General features: G+C 44.6%; 1 protein-coding gene and 1 long non-coding RNA gene across 2 annotated transcripts; both read right to left on the bottom strand.

The window, feature by feature from the left end:
- Positions 1 to 782: 782 nt before the first annotated feature.
- Positions 783 to 26,540, bottom strand: LOC139034733 (uncharacterized). Its single transcript, XR_011487240.1, has 3 exons — positions 26,304 to 26,540; positions 4,641 to 4,747; positions 783 to 4,211 (listed from the first exon to the last, which is right to left on the bottom strand). It is a non-coding gene; the product is annotated as an uncharacterized lncRNA (long non-coding RNA).
- On the bottom strand, positions 20,012 to 20,900 carry LOC110147579 (small ribosomal subunit protein eS1). The gene has a single exon (XM_020909146.2). It carries the CDS (start codon positions 20,875 to 20,877, stop codon positions 20,083 to 20,085), a length of 795 nt encoding a protein of 264 aa, XP_020764805.2. The 5' UTR covers positions 20,878 to 20,900; the 3' UTR covers positions 20,012 to 20,082.
- Positions 26,541 to 27,664: the final 1,124 nt, after the last annotated feature.

Genomic DNA, 27,664 nt, shown 5'->3' on the forward strand with positions numbered 1-27,664 from the left:
ACCACATCCATTTAGAACAAACATTTCACCTAAATCCCCTTATATTATTTGTTTAACGCTTTTAAGACATGGTACCTGCACCATGGAGCTGGTGCCCCGACTAGCTGTCACAATGTACTAATTGGGTCTCTTGTCAGTGGACAGCAGGATGCACTGGTTCCTCTGTCACTGTCTGTTGCTTTTTCACCAAGGCCACAGCATGGAGCAGAGAGAGTGACCCTGCCTTCAGCAGTTTGATTCACAGCCAGAAGCTGATCCACTAGCAGCTTGACTTGAACAGAGTCTAACTCTCTGAAGCCCAATTTTCTCTTCTGTCCTCTTGCCTCACAGAGATCAGTTGGGGTCCATGAAGCATGCCAGGCACGAAAGAGTATTGTAACTAAAACACCATAGTTGTAAAGCATTCCATGACCGTCAGGCTCAAGGTCCTTGGGGCAGTGACTAGGGCTGAGGGGATGCTATCTGTTGCTATGTACCTAGGGATGTTTATAACAACAAACCTAAAAAATTTAAAAAAAATTAACATTCCTGAAATTCAGACATAGGTTTTCTTGGACTCCGCCATCACTATAGCAAACTCCCTCCCTTCCTGGGCTCCCAGCAGTCCCTCTGTCAGCTGGAGGGATGGCCTTTGTGGTGTCTAAGGAGCCTTCAGGTCCAAAGTGCTGCATCCCTGCTCCATGGTCCTCAGGTTGGTGTGTAGGAAGATGCAATGGGATTAAAGGCGAGAGAAGGAGACTCTCTAGTTACACCTCTATAGAAGATTTCTTTGGAAATAAATAAGCAAATGAAAATTTTATTACCAGGAAGCTCAGAACAATTCAATTCTAGTGACCGTCTTATTAGAGGTTTTGATTTCACTCAAAATATGCATTCCTTGACCACCTTGCCAAGATCATGCACACACCATGCATAAGTGTGTGCATGGTACACACATTCTTATTTCTACTTCCTTTTTTTCTCTTCTTCCTGTTTCTTCTCTCCCTCCCTCCTTTCCTCCCTTCTTCCCTCCCTTCATTCCTTCCTTCCTTGTTTGATTGCTAGTGCCTCATTATATGCCATTTTAAATTTTTTGAAAATTGAATAAGTAAAAATATTACATTTTTTAAAGTGGAAGAAAATGACTTATAAAGGAAGTGGACTGTTTGCCTTTGTATTTTCAGTACTGTAATCTTTTCCTGCAACTCACAGAGCAGAGAGCTCTGCTGGTCGTTAATCACACAACACCTTGACCTGGATCTGGGGGCTGCTGGCTCTGATGCTGGTTGCTGTGTGACCTTGGAACTGTTCCTTCTCCTCTCTGGACCACAGCTGCCTCATTCAGAAAATGAAAGATTTGGACAAGATAGTTTTTAAGGTACTTCCCAGATGTAAAGCTCTCCATATAGATGTCTCTCACTTTATAAAACCCAACATCTGAAACAATAAATAAAATCTATCCTTCTCAAATACCTTTTTACTTATGACACAGGCCAATAAAGATAAAATGATTTGCATTATAAAAAAAGAATTTTAAAAAATAGCTGTTTCACTTTAGAAATAATGTGATTTATGTGTAGTATTTCAAATTCCCTTATACCTGTAATTGATAAAAATTTGTCTAGTTGGAACATTTCAGAGATGCTTCTTTATCCGTAGCAGCTGACCCTGCCACATCCATCAGACAAATTCCCAAGAAACACGCCTGTAATGTTCAGTTGAAATCTCTAATGGGTATGATCAAATCAGGCCTAATGTTCGCTTTGGTGAACAGTTACTTTGAAAGCCTGAGTTACTTTCTCATTATCATTTTATTTCTACCATTAGCCACATTTAAAAGTATAAATCACTACTAGCATCTTTCAGAGTGAAGGTTAACCCTCTCCCCTCAGAGCTGATTCTCTTTGAGAGTGAGGACATAGGGCATCTTGAAAAGAGGAGGGAGGGTACATGGTGTGACCTTGGCTAAGTCGCTTCTCTCTCTGAGCCTCCGTTTCCTCACATGTAAATGCCAGCTTGGTCTAGGTTACTCTGAAGGGCCCTTTGGCACAGATGTGGAAGGATGCTGTCATAATCTCAGCAGTTGCTGGACTGCTGTGTGTAAGAAATTTATCCCTTAAAGCTGTCCCCTTCAGTTTATGCTGGGGTTTGGTGGACCAACTCACAGCATCCTTTAAAAGAGGAAAATGGTTCCTCAGAAATCACCATAAGGGAGAGAAGTGTTGAGTCAGCAAAGGACTTTATGAACCATGTCCTCTCTCACACAGTCGCCTCCCAGTTTCAAGTGCCTCCTGGATGAATTGCCTTGGGACAGGGTTCTCCTGTTTGGTCCTCCAAGCATAGGGACAAATCTGTGAGTAGGCGACTCTCAAGATCCCCGGGAATAGCTGAAAAGACTCCTAAAGTAATACTTTAGGGAGGGGCTCTCTTTTTAAGAATAGAAGTCTTTTTAAAAAGTAAAGTCTGAGATAGAACCCAATATATAAAAGAAATAAAAGTGGTGTTTACCTGGTATAAACTTACTGGTGGTTGGTGGTCGCTAAGCTATGTCTGACTTTTTTGACCCCATGGACTGTAGCCCTCCAGGCTTTTCTGTCCATGGAATTTCCCAGGCAAGAATCCTGGAGTGGGTTGCCATTTCTTTCTCCAGGGGACCTTCCTGACCCAGGGATTGAACCTGTGTCTCCTGCTTGGCAGGCGGATTCTTTACCACTGAGCCACCTGGGAAGCCCATAAACTTATTATCTACGTTTAAATGGATGACATTAATTATCAACTCAACAAGAGGCTGTTTGTCTTGACTAACATAAAATCTTGAAATTGGAGAATAGTGGTGCCAGGTGCTGACTTATCAGCCTCTGCATCAGATAAATTTCCGTAATGTATTTTGTTACATCATTTCTGGACTGCAAATGGGAAATTTTTCTGAGGGTGGCTTTGTGTCAAGGGACATGCCGCAAGTATGTTGAGAAGCAATTTTTATTCTAAGTTCAGCCCTAAATGAGTTATAGACTTCTGTTAATGGTCGCTGATGTGTTAATATAGTATAATTCCATGTATTAATAGAGTATAATTCTTGCTTTCATTAAAAATATTTCTAACTATACTATAAAAATATAGATTTGCCTGTATGTAGTGCTTGTAGAATTTCTGAATCACTTATGTGGAATGTCTTTGGGCAACAGACATGGAGAATTCTGGAGGCTTAAGACAGCCCTGCAGGGGGTTATGGGTGAAATATGTTCTCTGTCACATAGAAGCAGGGGGAAAGGGCCCACAGTGACCCACAAGGTGTTGATATGTAAAGCTATGCTTTAAAGCCAGATTCAAAGGACTCACTGGAACTCAGTTGCCTCCCTCTGGTTTTCTATTCCCTGGGTGGAGTCTTTTGTAATGCTCCCACCTCCCCTCAGCAGGCTCCAGACCTCACCTGGAAAGATGGTTGGGGCCGCAGGTTAGAGGAAGTCCAGCCCTTTCCTGAGACCATCATGGAGGTGGGAATGGTGGACTTCAGGTCACTCCAAGGAGAAGGCGAGTCTTAGATATGGAATGAGGTTCCTTGGAGCTGCCTGCCCCAGAACCGCATCCTGTTCCCTACCCAGTCCTCTTCCAGTGCCAACTCTGGAGGTTCTGGGCTTTATTTTTAATAATAAAGCCCACATTTCCTTAATATTCCAGCGTGCCGAGTTGTATATGAGGCGCTGTGGGGACAGGGAGATGAATAAGCTCAGGCCAGGCCCCCAGGGGCCCCCAGTCAACAGAAATGTGAGCTTCTGGGCTGGTTCACCTGAGAGAGAAGCTGGGTTCGTGGTGTTACTCAAATATTATTTTCAACATCGACTCAGCTTGTCTCAAAGATCTAATGGTACTAATTCATTTCCTAAGTCCCGGGAAGAGCTACTGAAATGTTCCCATTCTTCTGCCCCACCCCCGCTCCCACCTCTGCAGTGTGAGAAAGCAGCTTCAGGACGTCTGCTAATGATTGATGATGGCCCGGCTCTCTTTGTGTTCCTTGGCCTGTAGGTTTAGGTCCCGGATTGTTTCGCAATGGCCAGCAGCAGTCAGCGTGTGGTATCTCTGGAATCTTAGAGACATCAGATCACATGCTTATAACATCACACAACTGAAGCACTTAGCCTTTTTAAAAAAAAAGAGTTCTCCTATATTTGTTAGTCAAGGCTGAAGACTTTACTTCTTGGGGAGTGAGGAATAGCATCCCAAGGAAAGCAATTCTGCAGACGAAAAGAATAAGGAAAATCAGGAGTCCTGCCTCGCCTAAGCCTGCTTACCATTTCTCTCTTCTCAGCGGTCTCTGACAGTGCGGGGGGCTGGGAGGCACACTTGGCACAGATATCCACTTCACAGATCCACTGAAAATCCAACTTCTGCTAGGTGAGGGCATGGGACTTAGCAAGTGATTCTCTATCTCTGAGTCCACAAGGGGATAGTTAAATGTGTTCATGGCAGGGAAGATGAGAAGAGGTCTGTGAACAATTTTCAGTATTTCAAAGAGCTTGACAGGAATTCTGAATTTGCCTGGATACAGACTGTAGTCTCATGAAGATGCCCCCTTCCTTTGCTCCTGGCTGTGTCATTGCACCAAGGACTGCTTCATGCAAACTCGAGGCTCTGCTGGGCCAAATAGAATTGTGATGAATCACCTGGGCTTTGACGGCAGACAGGTCTGGGGTCACGCTGTGCTCATCCACTTCCTGGCCGGATGGCTTTGATGAAGCGCCTTGATCTCCCCGAACCTCGGTGTCCTCGCCTGTAAAATAAGGACGATAATCACATCCACCTCACAGAGCTGCTGGGGTTGGTCCAGAGTGAGCCACTGATTAAAGGCAGCTGTTATTGTTAGCAGCTTTCATGAATGAAAAATGAGAAAAAGATTATGATGTAATAAAAGTAGAACATTGATAAGCAAAAATCTTTCCAAACTTGTAGCTCATCGGGGTTTGACAAAAGTTTAAAATCCTTTATACTACGCAACTGTGAGGTTTTTGACTGTCAGGGAGACAGCGGAATGGACGCATGTGCATGATTAAAATTTAATTGAGAGACTTTGATTTCATCCCATTGGGCTGACTATGCATAGCTTCTGGTGTCATAAAACAAGCCCAGGACCATAGTGCAGGCCATATGCCCCGTGGTGACCTCTTCCTAAGCCACCCCTGTGTCCTCTGGATGGAAAACTGTTGATTGAAAAGGGCAGAACAATACCCTCTGTCACGATGTCTGCAGATCACATTCAATCAGGACTGCATTCTGTTGATTCAAAAGAAACACACTCACACACACGTCCCAGCTGGTGACATCAGTGACCTGAGGGATTTGAGGACAGTTTACCTAGCAATGAAGGTTTCAATCACACTACCACCCAGTGGTGGGTAGAAGGAACTTAGATCAGTGAAGCCTGTTCTAGGATTTTCCTTAATTCTCATAATCTTATTGCTACTCATTGTTCTTAGCTGGTAAAGAATCCGCCTGCAATGCAGGAGACCTGGGTTCGACCCCTGGGTTGGGAAGATCCCCTGGAGAAGGAAAGGCAATCCACTCCAGTATTCTGACCTGGAGAATTCCATGGACTGTATAGTCCACGGGGTCACAAAGAGTCTGACATGACTGAGCGACTTTCACTCACTCACTCACTCCTTGTTCTTAGAGATCTTTCTTGGCAATATGTGGAGACCTATGGTTTTTCTTCTTTTAAAAAAATACTCTGAACCTAAAAGTGCTCTAAGAACCAAGAACTAACTTTTCGAAAAGTCTGAATTCCCTGACAGTCTAGTGATTAGGACTTTGCACTTTCACTACGAGGGCCTGGGTTCAATTCCTAGTCAGGTAGCTAACATCCCACAAACCTGAAGCTTGGCATAGCCAAAAAAAATATTGTTTAAAGGGATTTCCCTGGTGGTCCAGTGTTTAAGACTCCATGCTTCCACTACAGGGGACACAGGTTCAATCCCTGGGCAGGAAGCTAAGATCCCACGGGCCTTGTGATGTAGCTAAAAAAAAAAAAAAAAAAAAGTGTGTGTGTACTGTGTTGAAAACAATACCATGAAACATAAAATTTTGTTCCCAACTTTTCATGCTATTGTTCCATGACTGAAGGCTAGAGCTTTGTACTTAATAATATGATTTCCCTGTCTACTAAACCCACATGGAAATTTCTTCTTGAATGCCAACCCTCCTCCCCTCTCTTCCAACACACAGCCCTCCTACCCACTCACATTGCGGTGGATACTCTTTGGAAGAACTTTGAGGTTTTCTTTTTCATCACACAAGGATGTTGACATGCGTAACAAGGTCTTTCTTCCTACAGGTGAAGACTACAGCTTTCTGACAAATGGGATAGATTCATTTTCTTTTCCTAAGACACTTGAAATGTAATAGTTCTTTGAAGAGGGAGGGAGGAACCCATTTAGTTTTCTTCTTGACTGGAATGGAGATTAACAATTCAGAAATAGAGCTTGCTAATTAAAATTAACTACATTACACAACTTGCCAGGCAGCCCACTGGGGATTGTTTCTCTCCTGTTTGATTATGATGATGAAAACTTACCTTTTACCAGGATAAAATGAAATCATCTTGATCAGAGAGAAAAACTGTTCCTTAAGACCAGCTGTAGAGGTATTTGTTTTTATAGAATTTTTTTAAACATCTAAAGTAATACATTAAAAGAAGTTATTCTCCACACCTAACTTTGAATTAATGTATGTTTACATATGGGAAGAAATTTCTCACATACTGAATCCAAATTTAATAAACCAAATGCATTTAGATTTCTATAGTTGGGGACTTCAAGATTGTAAATACCTGAATAGGTACATAATTTTTAAATAATTCTGAAATTACTGAAGCCATGCTCTAAACGCACTGTGCCTTTATCACTTGATTTATTGGGTATGGTGATTACCATGTTCTAGAACTTCCCTCTCCCCAGTGGAGATGAATGTATTGTTAACATGGTTACTGCTACATAGTTATATCGATCTGATACTGTTACTAAGCATGACATTGCCTTTTAAGAAGATCCCCCAGAGAAATAAAGTGATTCTAAAAGGAGCAGAGGAGTGGCGGGAAGTAGAACTACAGGCTTTAATCTCTGGAATAATTCCAACTCGGCAACAGGAGAGCGCAAGCCTGCCCTAAGAGGCAAATTTCACTGGCTCAAGTGATGATGAGGGACCCTCTCCAACAGGGAAGCCATTTGCCCCCCTCTCCCAGTATTTTGCCCACCCCTGGTCTTAGGACAACCTGTTAGTAAGAGAAAGAAAGGTCCTTTTATGTTTTAACCTCACTGTTTCTAAAACTGCCCTTTAGAAACCTTACCTTTCTCGTTCTCTCTTTTCCTGGCAACACTCAAAGTCCTTTGTAAACATCCTCCCGGGAAGTCTCTGTAGACCTGTCTGATAAACTTAGAAAGGGAGAGAGTTTAAACTCCTGTCTGACAACAGATTGGATGGAGAGCTTAAAAGATTATTCCCTTCAGAGAAGTAGCCGAAATCACCAAGCTTGGAAAGATGTCAAGGAGAACTAGAAATGACACAGCCCTGGTCTTTCTGTCCAGAGCTTTATTTCTCTCCCCAGACCCAGCGTTCTTATGAGCTTTGTGAGGAGGAGAAAGGCAGGCCCAGCCTCTTGATTCTAAATGTACAAAACTGGGAAAGCCAAGACAGTGTAGCATTAAGACATGTGCTCAAAGTTTGTTGGAACTAACTAACATATAAACCACTCCAACCAAACAGAAATAGCCCATTGGGTCACAAATGCAAACTGTCTTCTTTTTAAAAAGAACTTGTTGGCAACTCAAGTGCTATTTTTCAAATCCATCTAATTCCCTTTCTCCCCACCTCTTCTCCATCACAGGGCAACGGACGTGTATCTTCTACTGAAAAGATACTGATTTCCTCCCCAATTCAAGGTTCCTGCCGAATCACACTGAAAGAAAGGTTAGGGATTCTGATGGGTTCAAGAGGACTGCTCTCTCACTTCTTGTCCTCTTTCCATTTCTTCCTGTTGAAATGTAGCTAGCTGCATCATATTTGTGAACAGTGGGAGCTTTCCATCCCAGGAGATATTGTCAGAGGGGAGTGGAACCAGAAGACCCCTAAAAGCTCCTTTCAGTTCTAAGGCCCTGTGGACCAGTCCCTTAATCCTATCCCAAGGGACCACTTGTGGTTCGGAAGTAATTGGTGCAAGTGTCAAGAAATTGGACTTAGATATTTACCTCTCCTCCCACTCACATGATCCAGTAGCCAGTGTGGATGCTTAGTGGGAACAGCAGTACATTGTGAGTTTGCTGGGCCACATTGTGGAGGATGCTGGGCTTGACGAGGTTACGACAAAATGGACAAATGAAAACCCTTCTCTTCTTCTAGTGGTGTCTCTTCAGTAAGACCGTGACTCTTTGCAACTGCATGGACTATAGCCCGCAAGGCTCCTCTGTCCATGGAATTTTCCGGACAAGAATACTGCAGCAGGTTGCCATTTCCTACTCCAGTGGATCTTCTCAACCCAGGGATCAAACCTGCATCTCTCTAGTCTCCTGCAGGTGGATTCTTTACCACTGTGCCACCTGGGAGGCCTTTCTTTTAAGGTTCTTAAGAACCTTAAGGAGGTTCTTTATTTTTGTAAAGTCAAATCTACTAATTTTCTGTAACGTAGATACTAGAGTTTTGGGGTTATAGCTGAGAAATCTTTGTCTAACCCTGGGTCACAAGGATTTTCTCCTATATTTCTTCTAGAAGTTTTATAGGTTTAGGTTTTATATTTAGAGTAATCTGTTTAGGATTATTTTTTCAATGTGATGTGAGGTATCTGTCGAAGTTCTTTGTTTGGTTTTTTTTTTGTTTGTTTGTTTTTTTTTTGCATTGTTCATCCAATTTTGTTCCAGCACAATTTGTTGAATAGATCAACATTTTCTCATTAAATTGTTTTTGCCTGTCTTCAAAAATTGATTGATTATATATGTGGGATCTATTTCTTATTCTCTCTTTTCCATTGATCTATCTGCCCATCATCACTATACCAATATCACACTAGCTTGATTACTGTAGGTTTCAAATAAATCTTGAGATCAGATACCGTAATCCTCCAACTTTGTCCTTTTTCAAAAGTATTTGGTTAATTCTAGCTCCTTTGTGTCTCCAAACTGGATGTAAATAGCCTAATGTGGGACACACAGAAATGAATCTAAACTTTTTTATACCACACTTGTTACTAGTTCCTTAGAAAAGAGGAGTCAGAAATAGATACCTACACTCATTAATTATACCTTTATTTAGAAGTATAGTATATAGGAATCTTGAAAGATAAGTGTTTAAGTAACTTGAGAGAAGAGAGGGAGAAGGATAGACAAGCTTGATGAAAGAGATGAAATTTATTGATATAATTTTGATAAGTAGGGTGTATATAAGCTGAATTAGTACCTACAGAGAATAAAGGGTGCTCAGCACAAATTCCAATTAGCTTGTAAGAAAAAGTGCATGAAGAAAGTGGTTTGTCTTCATATTGTAAAGGGTCTTGAGATGGTAACTGAAGAGTTTGTACTTTATTCTCAGGATACTGAGGAGCCATGAAGGTTTTCTTCTGCGAGAGGGTTTTTAAGAGGGTGAGGGTTGTTATGGCAGTTGAGCCAACAGCACTAACTTAAGCATTTCAAGCTCACATCCTTTTACAGACCCACTCACATCTTACCTGCTTGCTGTTGGAATCAGGAGGAGGAAGGAGGGAGGGCTAGGACTTGTGGGAGAGGTTGATTGGCAGCAGGGCTTTAATTTCAATGGAATGTTTTCACGGGCATCGCCTTTCCCTTCCTGAATGGATGGATGAGTGGAGTTTCCTTGGGAGTGTTTTTCTTGGGCACTTTCATTGGGTTTCAACTAAAAACACAGGATATTGGTATGTATCTTCATGGTTTAGGTTGAATTGCAGTCCACCCCCAAAACTTCCTTGAAGTTATCTTTTATCCAACCCTTCTCACTGTTCCAATGCCTACCAAACAGATTTATAGGATGTCAAAGCTAGTAAGGACCTCTGAGAACATCTGAACCATCCTTATCCTCTTACTCCCTCTGTTCTGTGAAGCATTGAAAATCAGAGAGTCACTCAATTCCAATACCATGAATCTGATCACACCATTTACATCTATAAAACCCATCAGTGGTAGCCTGAGATCTTTAGCTAAGGTGACCCAGCATCCAGATTTGTCCAGAATGGTCTTAGTTCTTGCTTACTGTGTTGTTGTTGCCTTGGTGCAGTTATTCATTGTGAAGCCTTTCACTTTACAAAGTGAACCACCTTGAATGATACATTAAATGGTCCTTCTAAGTAATGCTTTCCAACATTCAGGCTGGTGTGGAGACAGGCATGGGTGGTGGGTGGAGTCTCAGGGTTATGAGGGCGTTTTGGATGCCCATCATGCTTATACAATTTTTCAATCAGCAGAGAGAAGAGTAAGACTATTACATTTTAAAGGTCCAAGAAGAATATTGGAATTTAGTATAGAAATCACTTGCAAATATTGGGACACAATGACCTTCAGAATCCAGCCTTCCTTATCGAGCCTCCATCCACCCCTGCTCATGTCCTAGCGCTCTGCTTCCCTCCTGTGGTCCAGCTCCGAGGGAGGGACAATTCATGGTGCCCTGACTCTTCCGTGCTGGTTCGGGGCTCTGTGCTTTTGAACGCATTTTCCTTCTGCTGGAAGATATCTGCCACCAGCCTCAGCCCCTCTTGTCCAAGTGGTGAAATCCCACACTTCTTTCACTGCTCAGAGCCTCCACACCCCGGTCTCCCAAGCCACACAGAGAGCAGAGCCAAGCTCCCCTTCTTCTGAGCCTCCCCACGCCCTGTTCTCTCCTTCCTGCTGGTTGCTGACACTCTGTATCGGCTGTATTTGGTTACGTGCTTGCCTCCCTCCTGGACTGTGAGCCACTTGAGGGCACAGGGACTGGTGCAGTCCAGCCCCATCGGGGAATGGGTGTGGTGTGGCGTGAGCATGAGGGCAGATTTGTGCATCATGCTTGTGTGTGCTCATGAGTCTGTGTGGCTCACGGAGGTTTCCTGGAACCTTAGGTTCTTCTCAGGAAGCCAAAAACACTTCAGAACAAGTCAGCCTTTTTCCATGCACCTTCTTTATGAATTAAGCAGCATAAATCTCTGATCTATTTAAAAACAGGGAAAGGGAAGTCTGTAGAGACACAAATAACTTTTTCAAGGTCACTGACTTGAGTGGTTGGCCCCCTGGGAGAGAAGCCTTGTGCCTTGGCCCCAGTTTAGCCCAGGATGAGGGGTACTGGGGAGCTCGGCCTGCCTGTCTGCTCCCCTGGGAAGTAGGGGTTCCCCGCAGTGAGGCAGGCTGTGTGGGGGCCTGTCACCAGACAGGGACCTTTCCCAGAAGCTGGTCCAAGGCCACAGAGGCTGAGCAGAGGCCTGTGTGCTATGTCTGGTGAGGAGGGCTCTGCTCTCAGTGGTTTACGTGTACAATTCCTAGAGCTGGGGGAAGACCTACAGCTGGCGCTAAGTTACACACCGGGTCTCAAGTAGCTTGGCAAATGGGAGTGCAATCACTGAAGCAAAAGAAGATGGAGCTGGGCATGGGGGAGGGGGATGGGCTGAAAAGAGAGATTGAGATACTGAGATTCTGAGGCTGTGGGGAGGGACCAGAGTCTAAGCTTTTGCTCTCAGAATAGCATAAATCACTCTCATTTTACCTCTCTCTTTCACCCATCACCCCACTCTCACCCCAGTTCAACAACCCTCCTCTCCCCAACTCAGAGATTCTCTCCTCTTTCAGTCAGAAGTTGCAATGACTTTGGGCAGCCCTGGGTCCCCAGTTCAACATTCTCCCTTCCTGCCTTCACCACCTCCTTAATTATATACAGGAACACTCTTCAGGAGCAAGAGAAATGAGATGTGGCTCCCACAGGACAGAAGGGAAGGGAGTGGCTCCCGCCTCAGAGAGATGTCAGTCTCCAGGTGGGGCAGGGCCCAGACCAGCCACATCCACGGAGGGGGCATGAGAGGGGCTTGCCCCAGCTTCCATGAGGTTGGTGTCCTCCAGCTCTGAGTCTCAATTAGATTTCATAACAGCCCCTCCTGGCTCAAAGAAACAAGGAGCCACAGGGAAGGGAGAGGTGGTGGCTTGAAGGAGGCAGAAAAACGCCAGCTGCTGTCAGGAAACCTGAACCTCGACACCTAGTTGCATAGTCAGTCAGGCTTGGCCAGAGGTGTCACTCCAATTCTCCCTCCTCCAACATAACTTCCTTCACAGCTTTGACCTTCAGTTGGGGCCCAGTGCCCCCTCCTTGTGGCTTGTCATGCCCACATTCGCCCTTCCACTTCTTGGGGTCACTTGCCTCCCTCATCTACACACCCAACTATCCTGGAGTGTAAGGAGGTCAAAGGGTCTGAAAAGGCTTTAACCTGAGAGGGAAAAGAACTGGGGAGAGAGTGAGGGGGAGGGAGTCTCCAGTTTCATTTTGAAAGGCTGAGTCCCTAGTGGTGGGATCCTGGGAACAGGAACTCCCCTTAGTTTTCCAGGGAATCTGCCGAAAATCCAGGAAATGGATGGCTGCTGCTGTGGGGGCCACCCACAGGGGGACAGGGCCTCCCCAGAGCTCAGGAGCCCAATATCAAGTTCTTGGGACCAGCCTGACAGTGCAGGACAGCCCAGTCTCCCTTCCTTCTCCTCTTCCCTTTCCACCTAGAAGTTCACTCCAGAGTAGGGCTGGGAGAGAAGGGTACTGGGTGGGCATAGCAGGTGCTAAGATCGTTGTTGAATCAATGGTTAAAACATGAATCAGAAAAAGAGAGGGTAGAGGGAGACAAAGGAGGTCAGAATAAGAATCAGGCAGAGGTTGGGAAGAAGGGTGGAGAAATGAGCAATTCGGAGGGGCTCTGTCTCTGAGGGCAGGTTAACGTCGACTTACAACCCATGGATCACAGCATCTAACTGCAACATCTGGCATAAACAGTCTTGCAGTTCACAGGTCCATATGTACTGACCCTCATTCAGGGAGCAGGCTTATTGGGAGGGCAATTCAGGGATCTCTGGTCTCAAAGTTGGAGGACTCCTGGGACTCTATGACCCGCTGTTCCCATTTTACTGATGAAGAAACTGGAGTTACAAGAGGGCAAGTGACATTACCAAGGTCACAGTGTGTTGGGGCAAGATCCATCTCCAGGTCTGGTTCTGGCTCCACCTGCACCCCTCTAGGGGATTTAAAGAGACAGTTTTTCTTGGACATTAAACTGATTGATGGCTGTGACTCATTAGCACATGAAACTGGTCAGACTTGGCCTTTCTCTGCCTTCAAACTCGAAGCCACACCCAGCCCTGGGGCTTCTTCTAACCTCTTCTCCCTGTGCTCTTGCCAAACTGCCTGGACTCCCCAGTCTTTCAAAAAAAAAAAAAAAACAAAAAAACATAGTGCTCATTTTGCTTGAATCACCTTAGGGAGCCCCCTTTAGAAAATTTTTTTATTTGTACCTGAATTCTTCAGAGATAGACTGGTGTCTCATTCATCTGTCTCTCCGCAGTGACACAGCATGAGGACACAGTAGGTGCTCAGTAAGGGTTCTTTTAGCATTGGAAGGAAGTACGGAAAAAATGAAGACCAGATCTCTAGACAGCCTGAGGAGCCATGAGCTTTACAAACTTTGTTGATGTATTTTCTTAGAAAAACCCTGGAACCCATGGTCTGGCAAGGAGATGTGCCTTTATGTGCCTGTTAGACAAGCAGAAAGTACTACTAGACCTTCATTTATACTCAAGTATATGCAAAGAACAGGTTCTCAAAGCAATTTAGAATCAAGTCAATAGACAAGATTTAGGGAATGGGGAGTCCAGCTGGAGCAGACTTGTGAACCCCTCCTGGTCTTTTAATATTACTTTCCAGAGATGTAAGCACAAACTTCCTTCAATAGCAATTTATGACTTAATTCACATCCAGTCTATTTCTGGAGTTAATATCTCACATCTATAAATAGTCAAGAACAGTTGTGTGGACATGTGGACATCATGCGAATTTTGGGTTTGATAGCTCTTTGGAGTGGGATCTGCAAAAATTACATATTCAGCTACTTAAATGTTTCAACCAAGAAAAAAAAAAAATGAGGAATGACCTTCAACTGTACTTCAAAGATGTCAGCTCAGTTGATCTTACAAGGTCATAACCAAAGTCAAGGAGGATTTTAGAGGTTTCCAGCCTTGGCTTGTTATAGCTCATAGACTTTCTTATAATTTCAAGTAATTTCATAGGTGGCTCAAGATACAATTAAATTTACTTTATCTTAAATGTTTCAGTCAGTTCCGTTCAGCTACTCAGTTGTGTCCGACTCTTTGCGACTGCATGAATCGCAGTACGCCAGGCCTCCCTGTCCATCACCAACACCCTGAGTTTACTCAAACCCATGTCCATCAAGTTGGTGATGCCATCAAGCCATCTCATCCTCTGTCGTCCCCTTCTCCTCCTTCCCCCAATCCCTCCAAGCATCAGGGTCTTTTCCAATGAGTCTACTCTTCACATGAGGTGGCCAAAGTATTGGAGTTTCAGCTTCAGCATCAGTCCTTCCAATGAACACCCAGGACTCATCTCCTTTAGGATGGACTGGTTGGATCTCCTTGCAGTCCAAGGGACTCTCAAGAGTCTTCTCCAACACCACAGTTCAAAAGCATCCATTTTTCGGTGCTCAGCTTTCTTCACAGTCCAACTCTCATATCCATACATGACCACTGGAAAAACCATAGCCTCGACTAGACGGACCTTTGTTAGCAAAGTAATGTCTCTGCTTTTTAATATGCTATCTAGGTTGATCATAACTTTCCTTCCAAGAAGTAAGCGTCTTTTAATTTCATGGCTGCAATCACCATCTGCAGTGATTTTGGAGACCCCCAAAAATAAAGTCTGACACTGTTTCACCATCTATTTGCCATGAAGTGATGGGACCAGATGCCATGATCTTAGTTTTCTGAATGTTGAGCTTTAAGCCAACTTTTTCACTCTCCTCTTTCACTTTCATCAAGAGGCTTTTTAGTTCCTCTTCACTTTCTGCCATAAGGGTGGTGTCATCTGCATATCTGAGGTTATTAATATTTGTCCTGGCAATCTTGATTCCAGCTTGTGCTTCTTCCAGCCCAGTGTTTCTCATGATGTACTCCGCATATAAGTTAAATAAGCAGGGTGACAATATATAGCCTTGACATACTCCTTTTCCTATTTGGAACCAGTCTATTGGTCCATGTCCAGTTCTAACTGTTGCTTCTTGACCTGCATATAGGTTTCTCAACAGGTGGGTCAGGTGGTCATGTATTCCCACCTGTTTCAGAATTTTCCACAGTTTATTGTGATCCACACAGTCAAAGGCTTTGGCATAGTCAATAAAGCAGAAATAGATGTTTTTCTGGAACTCTCTTGCTTTTTCGATGATCCAATGGATGTTGGCAATTTGATCTCTGGTTCCTCTGCCTTTTCTAAAACCAGCTTAAACATCTGGAAGTTCATGGTTCACGTATTGCTGAAGCCTGGCTTGGAGAATTTTGAGCATTACTTTACTAGCGTGTGAGATGAGTGCAATTGTGCGGTAGTTTGAGCATTCTTTGTGATTGCCTTTCTTTGGGATTGGAGTGAAAACTGACCTTTTCCAGTCCTGTGGCCACTGCTGAGTTTTCCAAATTTGCTGGCATATTGAGTGCAACACTTTCACAGCATCATCTTTCAGGATTTGAAATAGCTCAACTGGAATTCCATCACCTCCACTAGCTTTGTTCGTAGTGATGCTTTCTAAGGCCCACCTGACTTCACATTCCAGGATGTCTGGCTCTAGGTGAGTGATCACACCATTGTGATTATCTGGATATAACTTAAGTGTTTATGTACACACATATCCCATGTGATGCCTGATTATGTACATTTGCCTTATATCACTATCGCTAGCAGTTGGCTTGCAGGATAACTACCAAGAAGTCAAACAATAAGTAAACAACCTCATATCCAAATGTTGCAAGTCCCTGGAATTACTTTAAAAGAAAAAAAAATTATCAAAAAAACAGAAAACACTTTTTTACAGAGAGGAAAATTACTATTAAAGGAAAATAATAAACAGAAACAAAATCCCAAAAGCTTTCAATGCTTGATTACAATTGCTCATAGTGTTTAAGGGTATGTGTTCATAGTGCTTAAGGAAAATGAAGTTACATGACTTTCATTACTTGCATAAGTCACTGGTTAAGTGGGATGACGTAGATGAAGCTGGGACCTGGGTTTTAATTGTGTCAGTGAAGGCAGTGGGAGCTATAGAAGATTCAGATGGGAGGAGGAAGAAGAGGGAGCTGTGTTTTAGCAGAAACATCAGGAGTTCAATGGCAAGAGATGGACAGAGTTAGAGCAAAGGCAAAAAATCCAATTCTGAGGATATAGCAACCACTGATATGCAAAATACTGATGATACTTGAGCTGGGGTTGACACTGAGATAAACAGTGGTTTGAGAGAGAATTATCTAAGCTCTTGTTGGATGATGATAGCAGGTAGGTGCTGGGGGAAGGGAGAAATGAAATAACCCTGAGCCTGGCTCTCTGGGGGGTGATGATCATTAGACCTTCCCATGCTTCTCTGGCCACAGGCATCTACTGAGCACTTGAAATGTAGCTGATCTGAATTGAGAAGTGCTCTCAGTATGACAAAGACACCTCTGTCAAAAACTTCAGTTCAGTTCAGTTGCTCAGTCATGTCTGACTATTTGCAACCCCATGGACTGCAGCACACCAGGCTTCCCTGTCCATTACCAACACCCGGAGCTTACTCAAACCCATGCCCACTGAGTCGATGATGCCATCCAACCATCTCATCCTCTGTCATCCCCTTCTCCTCCCACCTTCAATCTTTTCCAGCATCAGGATCTTTTCAAATGAGTCAGTTCTTTGACTAGTTCCCCAAAACAGAAAGTCAAATACCCCATTAATAATTTTGCACATGGATTACATACTGAAGTAATCTTTTGGATATATTGAGTTAAATGTTATAATTAATATTAATGTTTCTTTGTACTTCTAAAAAACGTTAGCTACTGGAACATTTTAAATCACACATTATTCTCTACTAGGCATCACTGATCCAGTGGTTTCCCATTGCTCTTCGGGTTGGACACAGATTTGTCACTGAGACCATCAAGGTCCCCTGTGACCTTCCAGCTTCTCCTGAGGCCGAGTGAGGGCCCCGCTCCCCTTCATCAGCATGTTTCAGGCACGCGGCCTTGCTGTTCCCCCAGCACACCACTGCTTTTTCTTGATGCTGGACTTTCTCTACCATGTCCCTGCCTGACATGTTCTCTCCTGAGATCTTGGCTTGCTGAATCCTCCCACCCTTCACAGTCTTCTCTAGAGGACAGACATCTCCCTCCCCAGGGCTATCTCATGCCCTACTTTAATTTCCTCAGAAGATTTCATCAGTATAGAAATTACCTTGTTAATTTCTTTGCGTAATGTTTTATTCTCTCTTTCCTCCTGACTACATCTTAAGTCCTCAGAAACCAGGGACCCCCTTCTGCCTTATTGTCCTTTGTAGCTCAAGGCCTGACACACAGTGGGTATACAATATATATTTGATAAATGATTGAATTGATAAATACAGAACCATGGACAAAGACTCCTGGCTAGACCAGCATGGGGTATTGAGATGATGGCTTTCATCACACTTCCTCCTATATGGTCAACACACCATAGCCCTCTCTAAACTGTGACTTCCTTGAAGGCCTTCGCATCTGTTCACCACTACATCTCCAGGGTTCCCAGCCCACCCCTGGGTGCAAGGTGGAAGCTTAGAAGATATCTATGGAATGTACACATGATTACAAAACCAAGGCTGGTGCCCTAGACCCCACATCTTCCTACAGAAAACAAAGAGATTTCATCAGTTTTCTTTGAATCAGCTTCTACCTTGAATATTTCAGGTGCTTTGCAGACTGTGGAGAAGTTTTTAGTAACTATATTCATGAAACAGCAGCAAATGACGTTGGTCCTCTTTGTGGCCCTGGGCATCACAGTCAGCCATTTACAGACCTTGCCAGGTCGGCCAGAAGAGACATTTTTGACCCTCACTGACCAGGTCTGCAAAATCAGGTTGGGTTTTTGGGGGGGGTTTTGTTTAACTGGCCTTCCTGGCTTCAGGAGTCCCTTCCTCAGTGAGGTGTTCCCTGGTCATTCATCCCAAATTAGGCCTCTGGCACACTTTTGTCCCTTCTATCAGCACTTGATTTTAGTTGCTTCATAATATTTACCATGAGCTGATGTTCTCTCTTTCATTTATTTATTTTCTTTTCAGGTTGTTTTCTCTGCAGTGGGATGTGTGCACTTTGAGAGCCGAGGCCTGGCCGGTCTTGTTTGTTGTAGAAACTCTGGTGCCCGGAACAGTGCTGGTGCAGAGTAGGTGCTGCATGAATCCCTGGTGAATGACTAACTAGTCAGCTGCAACCAAGAGCTGCTTTGTGGGCCAGTGACCCACTGGTCCCAGATGCCCCCTCACTTCTGGTACTGCATCCTGAGCTGCAAGTGACCTCAACAAGCTCTCTCTTCTGAAGAAACCCTCAGGTAATACACGCTCATTGCAATCTAACACAAAACTGGGATGCAAAACACCGGCGGTCACAGACAGGAAAGAAAAGCCCAAACAAACTATACCAGGAAATTCAGCAACTGCTTCGTGGCTCGGGGGACGTTTTGCTTACAGAGACTGCATTGATCTTGTTGCAAACAGCCACATTGTCCTGGCAGCTGTTCTGGTGTGGCCGCCTCCATGGCTGGTACTTTGTAACTTCTTGTTACACCCTTAGACACTTATACCCACTGGTTTCTCTGGGTCATGGGGTGACTCATTCACATACTAAAGAATGACTCTTAAACCAGCCCACACAAATATGATCTTCAAAATTGAATACTTTTTCCTCTAAAAGTTTAGGATTTTCCCATTCTCTTTCTAATTTTTGGTTCTGAGAAGTTCCTGGTAGTTCATTTGTGCTGAGAATCACTAAGCTTTACATGTAAAGAAAACTTGCCTTTGATTGCATCAATTCTGTCACTCAGTACACAGGAGGAAGGAAGGGACTTGCAGTTCTCATTCCCTGAGAGACTCGGTTACATGTCTAACACAGCAAAGCGGGAGTGAGGACAACAGATTTCCAGCAGTTCCAAAGTAGTTCTAGCTATACATGTAGCAAAAGTGAATGGACCGCTGAGATTAGATCTAGGTTTATTTGCCCTTGAAAGTCAGCAGGGAAAGGCAACCACAGAGAGAGGCTTTAGGAAGTACAGCTCCATTTCCGTCCATTTCAAAGTCTGGTCCATTTCTGCAGAAAATGAGGGAAGTGTGACACTCCAGCCAGAAGAGGAGGGTTCCAGAGACCCACCTGGCTCTCTCTAGCTGCCACTTTGGCCAAACCATCTACTCCCTTTGAGACAAATTGTCCACATTTGCTATGAGGATTACATGTTCAGTCCTACTTACCTACATCGATTGCTTTAGGGATTAAATGAGGATGTCTGTGAAAGCATTTTGTGAAACTTAAATTCAAATTATTCAAATGTAAGTTGCTATTTTTATTAATATCCTCTTACTTATATTAGCAATATACACCTTCCTGAATGACCTCTGTACAGCAGCCATTGATCGTGCCACTTACTACAGGTAGAGAAAAAGTATGTTGCTTTTGCCTCCAAGTCACAGAGTCTGAGCTGGGGAGACAGATAAAGAGACACTCTAATCCAGCGTCATCAGTGCTGTGTTAAATGCTCCAGCAGTGGGGAAAGGGGGAGGTAGGGGTCAGAGCCAGGATTTGGAGGCCTCAAGATGTGCTTCTGGAAACCAGGTGAATTGAGCAGTCTTGAAGGATGCATAGGTAGGAGGTCTCTGGATGGAGAAGTGGAGGAGGGATTCTTCCAGCGCAGGGGCAGGTGAGGGTGGGGGCAGAGGCCTCAGCTCATGGCACTGGTGCAGCTTTGCACCTCAAGGAAACGTGGATGGGATGCTGACTTCTTTTTTTTTTTTTTTTTTTTTTTACCACAAATAAGATCTTTTATTTGTCACCATTAAGAGTCTGCATTTTAAACCGATTCTTGGACTGGTGGTTCGTATCCATCAGCTCGTTCAACTTTAGCACCTGTCTCGTCCCCAGTAGCTTTTCCAGAACTACTACCTTCACCATGTAGCTCCATGAGTTTTCCCAATTCAAATTTGGGCTTCTTCAGCATTTTTACTTTTCTAACGAAGACATCATGGAGCGGATAAATAGATTGGCAAGCCTTTTCTATGTCTTTTCCAATGCTATCTGGAATCAATTTATTGACCACCTCTTTCAAGTCGTTTGTCTGCACCTCTCGGGTCATGATCTCCATCATCTTCTTACGGATCTGGCGCACCTGCTGGTGCTGGGCGTAAGAGGTCTTCCGGATCTGATTGTTGCGCTTTTTAGTAAAACCCACACAGAACAGACGAAGCAAGTAACCATCGGTAGTCTTGACATCAACGTGAGCTTCAATCATGGTCTGCCATTTTTTGACCATGGAGCACATTTTGTCACGGGTAAGATCCATACCATGAAAATTAGTCAGGCAGTTTTTGCCCTGAACATCCTCAGTAATTAGCTTGAATTTTCTAAATGCTACTTCATCATTCTGCAAATCAGCAAGACTCACTTCAAAAACACGACCTTTGAGGCCATCAGACGCGATTTTGGTTCCTTGAGTTCTCGTGACCAATGTTTTCCCAATATTCCTTATATTGAACATAGCTGGTGCTTTCACATCATACCAATCTTTTTTAGAAAATGGGTCAACCACTTTCTTCTTGGCTCCCTTTTTGCCTCCTTTCGTAAGGCGCTTGTTCTTGCCGACCGCCATGGTGCAGCTCAGAGAGCCAAAAGGGGGGATGCTGACTTCTTGTAGGCAATAAGGCAGGAGGCTAGGCCAGGAGTAAACCATGTGAGTTTCTCCAGTGGTGGAGGCAATAGGAAGCCTTTGGAAGTGTTTTCTCAGAGATGTGGTTGTTTGGATGTGTGGCTGGAGTGTGTGGTTGATGGTTGGAGGGAAGCAACTGAAGGTGAAGAAAGCAGTCTAAAGGAGATGAAAGCAATGAAACTCCTGCTCAAAACTCCTGCACAAAGGCAATGACCAAGGGGAAGTGTTACGGTTCCTCGTGCCCCCTGGGAGGCAGGGAGGAGACTGGTGGTGGGGTTGAGGAAGACACATTGAGCCTGGGAAAACAGAGGTAGGACATCTCACAGAGGTGGGGGCCTAAGGACTGTCACGTGGAGATGGCCCACAGGTAGCTGGGGCCACAATCTGGAGCTCAGGGCAGAATCTGGGACTGAAGATACCAGATTTGATGGTCTTCATGAAGATGCCAGTGGGTCTTCACGCTGTGGGTGATGGAGTGACAAGAGGAAAAGGGCATGGATAGATTTTTCAAGGACACTGACCTTAATGGGTGGGTCAAGGGGGAAAAAAATACCATGGTGGATGTTGAGAAGTCTCCAAAGAGGCTGGAGGAAGTCAGGAGAGACATGTGCCACAGGGGTGTAGGAAGGAGGGAATTTCAGGATGGAGTCTGCACATACTCAGAACCTCACAAGTGTTGACGAGGAAAGAACAAAAGAGGGACCATCTGGTTTGTTCACGGAGAGAGGGGCACTCACAGGTCTGGCTGCACAAGTAACAGGGAGAGAGAAAGGAGGCAAGGGGGCTACTAGCTAATTCTAGGGCCCTCGGTGAAAAGGGAGGAGAGCAGCCTGAAGTGGAGAGAGGGGTGTGGGGTGGGGGACGTTGGCTCCGAAAGATGGTAGAAAAATAAATGTATTTATGTACAGCAGGGAAAAGTAAAATGAGGTTGAAAATTTAGGAATAAGAGCTGATGTTCTGTGGACCACCTCCCTGGTGAAGGGGGAAAGGATCCACAGCCCTGTGAAAGAACAGAAGGATGGAGCCAAGTGAAGGTAAGCCTACGGGGAGAAGGCAGGACCTGCCAGAAGGAGAGCCATCAGGACCAGAGGACTAAAGAGTGGGAGATCGTATGGCACCCGAGGAAGGAAGAGCCATGGGTGGGCAAGGGTATGGGGCAGAGCCTATGTCCTCACTTTCCAGCCCAGGGACCCACCCACATCCGTCATCCCCCTATGCTGCTTCCATCCTACTCACACCTGGGATGGGCAAAGTGATGCATCATCCATCCAGTAGGCTCAAGAGAAAAGCAGAACCAGGCAATGGTGGTGGCAGGGGGTTCATTCAGACAGTGCAGGTAGAGGGGCATTTATTTTAAAAAGAACAAGTTTCCAGGGAGAACAGTGGGGACTCACCCAGAGGAGGGAAGCACAGAGCCAAGATCTGGACTCCCAGCTGGAGGCTTTACCCTAAACATGGAAAACTCAATGTCTTAAAAATGTTTTCCAGTTTTCCATCTCTTTTATCTGATGTTCTTCCTCAGGCCTTTATCAAGTATACTAGAAAATCTTTTGTATACACATATTTAAATGTATGTAAAACATACATATTTTGGAAAACTTACGAATTTTGGCCTAGCTGAAAATTTTATGACATTTTGATTCCACATGTTTGACTTAGTATGAATAGAATGCTAGGTTTCTAATTTATAAAATAGATACACAACAATTAACAGAGGTTTACTGGATAGCAGAGGGAACTATAGTCAATATCTTATAATAACCTATAATGGAAAATAATATGAAAAATAATATATATGTATAACTGAATCACCTAGCTGTGCACCTGAAACATTGTAAGTCAACTATTCGTCAATAAAATACATTATGCTAATAAAAATATTAAGTTGAATTCAACCCCATATCAGGTTAAAGACTAGATGCCATAACCCAAACAATTGCTCAAAATCCAGCTTCTATTTTTAAACTAGTGTATGCGTGTAAATATGACTACAGCCTCAGATCTTTGATATAGGAGCTGTACGAATATTTGAGGCAAGAATGACATTTTAAGTTATCCTTTATGAACTTCTCCCAGCATTAAAATGTCTCTTCTTTGGATGGATACTCCCTATTTTAAACTTAAAATGCAGTCTCAACGAGATCACAGTAAAGTAAGTTCTGAGTTCTCTAGATAATCATAGTTTATGCTCCTTTCCCATCGTGCCCTTCCCCCCCAACTCCAAAACAGGAAAACAAAAGTAAACCAAATGAACCTTTAGTTTCAGACTTTCTTAGAGGCTTGTTCACCTCTATAAGGTATTAATGGCCAATTCCACAGTTACTTTGCTACCTAGAGTTTCAAGGGAAATATCTATTTGATTCTGCAAAATTCTACATTATTTGTACGAAAATAATCATATGGGCCCTAATTACGGAAGAGACACAGGTAAGAAAAACTCTGTGTTCGAAACTACTTGTTCTTCACAAATGTGGTGTATGGGAAGCCTTCCTTTACGGTTTGTATCTCATCCCTGACCCTGAGTATTTGTTAGGTATTCACTAAAATGAAAAAATGCCTTCAGTACTCTACTCCTAAATGTCACACAGGATTCTGCTTCTGAAATCAATTTAACATGGTTTTAACCTCTCCTGCCCCGTTAAGGGAATAATATTCCTGTTCTACATTTTGATACCTTATGGACACATTTTTACGGGAAAAGCTAATAGAAAAAAAAAACTACGTTGTAGAAAACATGAAGTTTAGGGTGGTGGTGTTTGTCTGTTGGAGTAGTTTTTCTCTAGGCTGGAGATTTTGTCAACTGGATTTATAAATTTCACTTCTCACACTGATGACTAAACTAGCACAATTAGTTAACATGAAAACAGGTTGCATTTTTTAATAACAAACTAGAGTAAATTACAAAGAATATTTCTTAAATAGCATCACTATCATTAAGTGATACTTGCAATTCTAAACAAAAAAAGAAGTCATTGATCGCTGCTTCACTAAAGGCAAATTACAACTGGAAATATATCCAGACATAGAATAGCTGCAGTAAAGCCTTTTATTAATTCAGACTTCAAGTATTTACTGATGCTGCAATCACGGCTCTTCTTATTCTTACTATAAAGATTTATATTATAAATAATACTGTAAGAGCTATGTTTAACCTGCTTAAGAGAATATAGCCTTTAAATGACTTTAGTTCATTAGTTTTATGAAAGCAAGTACTTCTGTCAATTATGAATTCAGACTTACTACAAGTACTTGCCCAGTTTACTGTTTTTCCTTCTATTAGATATTTAAAATTCAGATTTCTCACTAATTTACACTGATTTCACGAATTCATTCTTGTTTAACCAGGCTAATCCTGTAAGTTTAGTTACTTCAGTAAGTGTACTAGTGGAAAAACTCTAACCAGTTGTGGAAATATGTTCCCTAAATGGAGAGAGTCTGATAACCACATTCTCTTCAGAAAAGAAGTGGGCAAGTGAATGGGTGGGAGGAGGCAGCGGTAGGTGGAGGTTGGGGTGAGGGGTGGTGCTTAGGATGAAGAGAGAAAGTGATGGCACTTTTAATTCTTACTATTCTGTTTTCCAATGAAGGTAACAAGATATCACAGAGAAGATAATGTCTCAGTGGCAGATATGTAGGCAAATCCTGTCAGATGTAGTCTTCCATTGATGGGTCTCACTAACACACAGGTCTCCAAGAACTCAATGTATGGCCTATTTTCTTGCAATAGTGCAGGTACAGGGTCCATGCTTCAGGTCTATTTCCACATCTTTAACTGCAGATGCAAATACTTGATTGTAAAACCATCCCAGGACCTTGGTTGAAATTTTGAAATGTGCCTGATATAGGTTCTTGCAGATATAGGTTCCTGTAAGCTACAGTGCATGTGTCAAGCTATAGTGGCATATTCACCGCAAGGAGAGAATTACAGACCGTGGAGTTGAGAAGGACTTCAGAGACTTCTGGTCTAAGCTTCTGCCTTGTCAGTGAGGAAATTAATGGCCAGAGACTCAGGAGGGCTTGCTCAGCATCTCATAGGCAGTGATCAATTTGGAACCAGAATTACCGAACTCCCAGTCCTTTCCTTGACTGTATTAAGATGACTCTGCACATTCAGAAGATATTAGTATTATAAAAAGATGAATCTTGAAATTAGCCACTTGACACTAATTTTCTTAGGTGTAATTTGACTAGTTTTTTATTTACCACACCAGCCCTTTCTATGGTCACAAAAATGTACACAAAGATTAATCATGATTTGGAAGCCCAAAAAGTTACCCGATATGAAATGTTACTTTTTGGTACCACTAGTGTACACTAATTCTCTTCTATGGCATTTAACATAGAATACCTAAATTTATTTATTTATTTATTTTTACTGGTCTGTTGAGCCTGTTACAGCTTTATAGCTACAGAGATCATGCTTTCCTTCTTCCTTTTATTTCCACGGTGCCTGGTTCAATAATTAATGAATGAGTACATGAAATTCAGGGCTTTCCCGGTGGCTCAGCAGTAAAGAATCTGCCTGTAATGCAGGAGATGCAGGTTTGATCCCTGGGTTGAGAAGATCCCCTGCAGGAGGGCATGGCAAACCACTCTAGTATTCTTGCCTGGAGAATCCCATGGACAGAGGAGCCTGGAGGGCTACAGTTCATAGGGCCACAAAGATTTGGACACACCTGAAATGACTGAGCATGCACAAACATGAACTTCAGAACCTAGGGAAGAGGCAGTGGTACTTTCACATAGCTGGTGTAGTCACAAGCAGCTCCTGAAATCACTGGGCGAAGGCCAGGGCTGGCTTTACAGTTTGGTGACCATCCCTCACTGTGGTTTAGGAATCATAATAGCTGACCTACATCGAGCTTCTCTGGTGGTTCAGACGGTAAAGAATCTGCCTGCAATGTAGGAGACCAGGGTTCAATCCCTGGGTTGGGAAGATCCCCTGGAGAAGGAAAAGGCAACCCACTGCAGTATTTTTGCCTCGAGAATCCCATGGACAGAGAAGCCTGGTGGGCTACAGTCCATGGGGTCACAAAGAGTTGGACACCAATGAGCAACTAACACACTTAATGTTAGTGTGTTATTGGGGGCTTATGTGCCAAGCACCACTCCAAATGTTTTGCCTGCATTTACTCATTTCATCCTCACAACCCTATGAAATATCACATGGGGAGGTACAAATACCACCCTGTGGTACAAAGAAGGTGCAGAGAAGTAATTTGCCTGGACTTACAACCTCAGCAACCTGAAGCCAGATCATGTGCTTTGGCTCTAGTTTTTGGCCTCCAAGCCAATTCATATACCTGAAAATTTCAATACAACCATGGCAAACTTCCTGGAATTCCCCCAACTGGACTTAAGACATTTACCTCTGTCTGTGTTTCCCTTCTCATTCCCATCTCTTCTCTTCCTTGACCGCATCCGTCAGGTCTCCGCTTCAGGTGCCAAGGCTCTAAAGACCTTACCTGGCTTACTCTCCAATCAGAATCCACCTCTCTGTTCTTAGGTGCCCATTGTTGAAACTTTTCTGGCACGTCCCACATCAGGCCTGGGATGAATCACTTGGATGTTTGTCTATCTCCCCAGCTAAACTGAGAGCTCTGGGAGGGCAGGGGCTGGGTGGGTCTTAATGTTATCTTTTTAGCGCTTGCAGGGGGCTTGCTGGGCACTCGGTAGGTGCTAGGGATGAGATGAGGTGAGGGGATGAGAATCATTTCACTCGGGAGATGAGAATCTTTTATTTTTAAGGAGTCGCGAGGTGCCGTCGGGCGGCTGTGTCTTGTCTGGGACGGCGGTGTGGGCTGAGCCGCCCTGGCCCGGCCGCTCTCCCCGCCTGCCCCCACCCGCCCTGGCCTGGCTTGCCGCTTGGCAGGGCTCCGGCGGCCGCGAAGGCCTCCGCTGCCCCGACACTGGCCTCGGCCCAGTTTCCCGGCTTCTAAATGCGGCCCGGAGCTACCGGGGGAACTGGAAAAACACTGGCAGGCGGCCCCACCCCCGGGCCCGGCGGGTCGGGCGGCCGCGTTTCTGCGGCTAAGGGCCTGCTGCTTGGGAGGCGCTGGGGCCCCGGGCGGGGAAGCGGGGGAGGCGGCAGGGCGCGGGCGGCTGCCTGCCTGTCAGCGGGAGCGGGCGCGGGCTCGTGTGTCAGCGGCTCCCTCCTCCCTCTCCCCCCCGCCACCGCCCGCCGGGCCTCCCGGCCTCCCGCCGCCGCCGCCGCCGCCCGCTCCCCCCGCGGCCTGGCAGGCTGCCGGCTGCACAGGCGGGGGTTCGCGCCGTTCTCACGACCTCTCAGGTTGCCTGAGCTCATCTGGGAGCTATTCATTTCCTGCCAGAAAGCAGCCGGGCCTGCTAAGCAAACCACCTTGGCCGCAGGGCCGCCGGGGCTGGCCCGGCGTGGCCGCCCCGGCCTGCTCCCCGCCCGGGCCGCGAGCCGCGGCGGCCTCCCTGGAACCCCCGGCGGCCCCGGCGGGCGCGCGGCGGGGGCAGCTTGGCCGCCCATCTGGTTGCACTTAGGAGCCGGGGAGGAAGCTAGCAGCGGGTTGTTACCGGCCAAGGGGTGTGGGAAAAGTTAATTGACTTTAATGACAGGTTTCCCGGGACGGCGGTGACGATGAGGGGGTCCAGCTTAACCTCTAGGTCCCCACTCCAGCAACACGTGGGATGGAATGGGGCGCGCGGAGGGGGCGCGCCTCCCAATCGCGGCAACTCGCTACTTAGAGAAGGCTAGACCCAG

Source organism: Odocoileus virginianus, chromosome 4 (assembly GCF_023699985.2).
Source record: "Odocoileus virginianus isolate 20LAN1187 ecotype Illinois chromosome 4, Ovbor_1.2, whole genome shotgun sequence".
Lineage (NCBI taxonomy): Eukaryota > Metazoa > Chordata > Mammalia > Artiodactyla > Cervidae > Odocoileus > Odocoileus virginianus.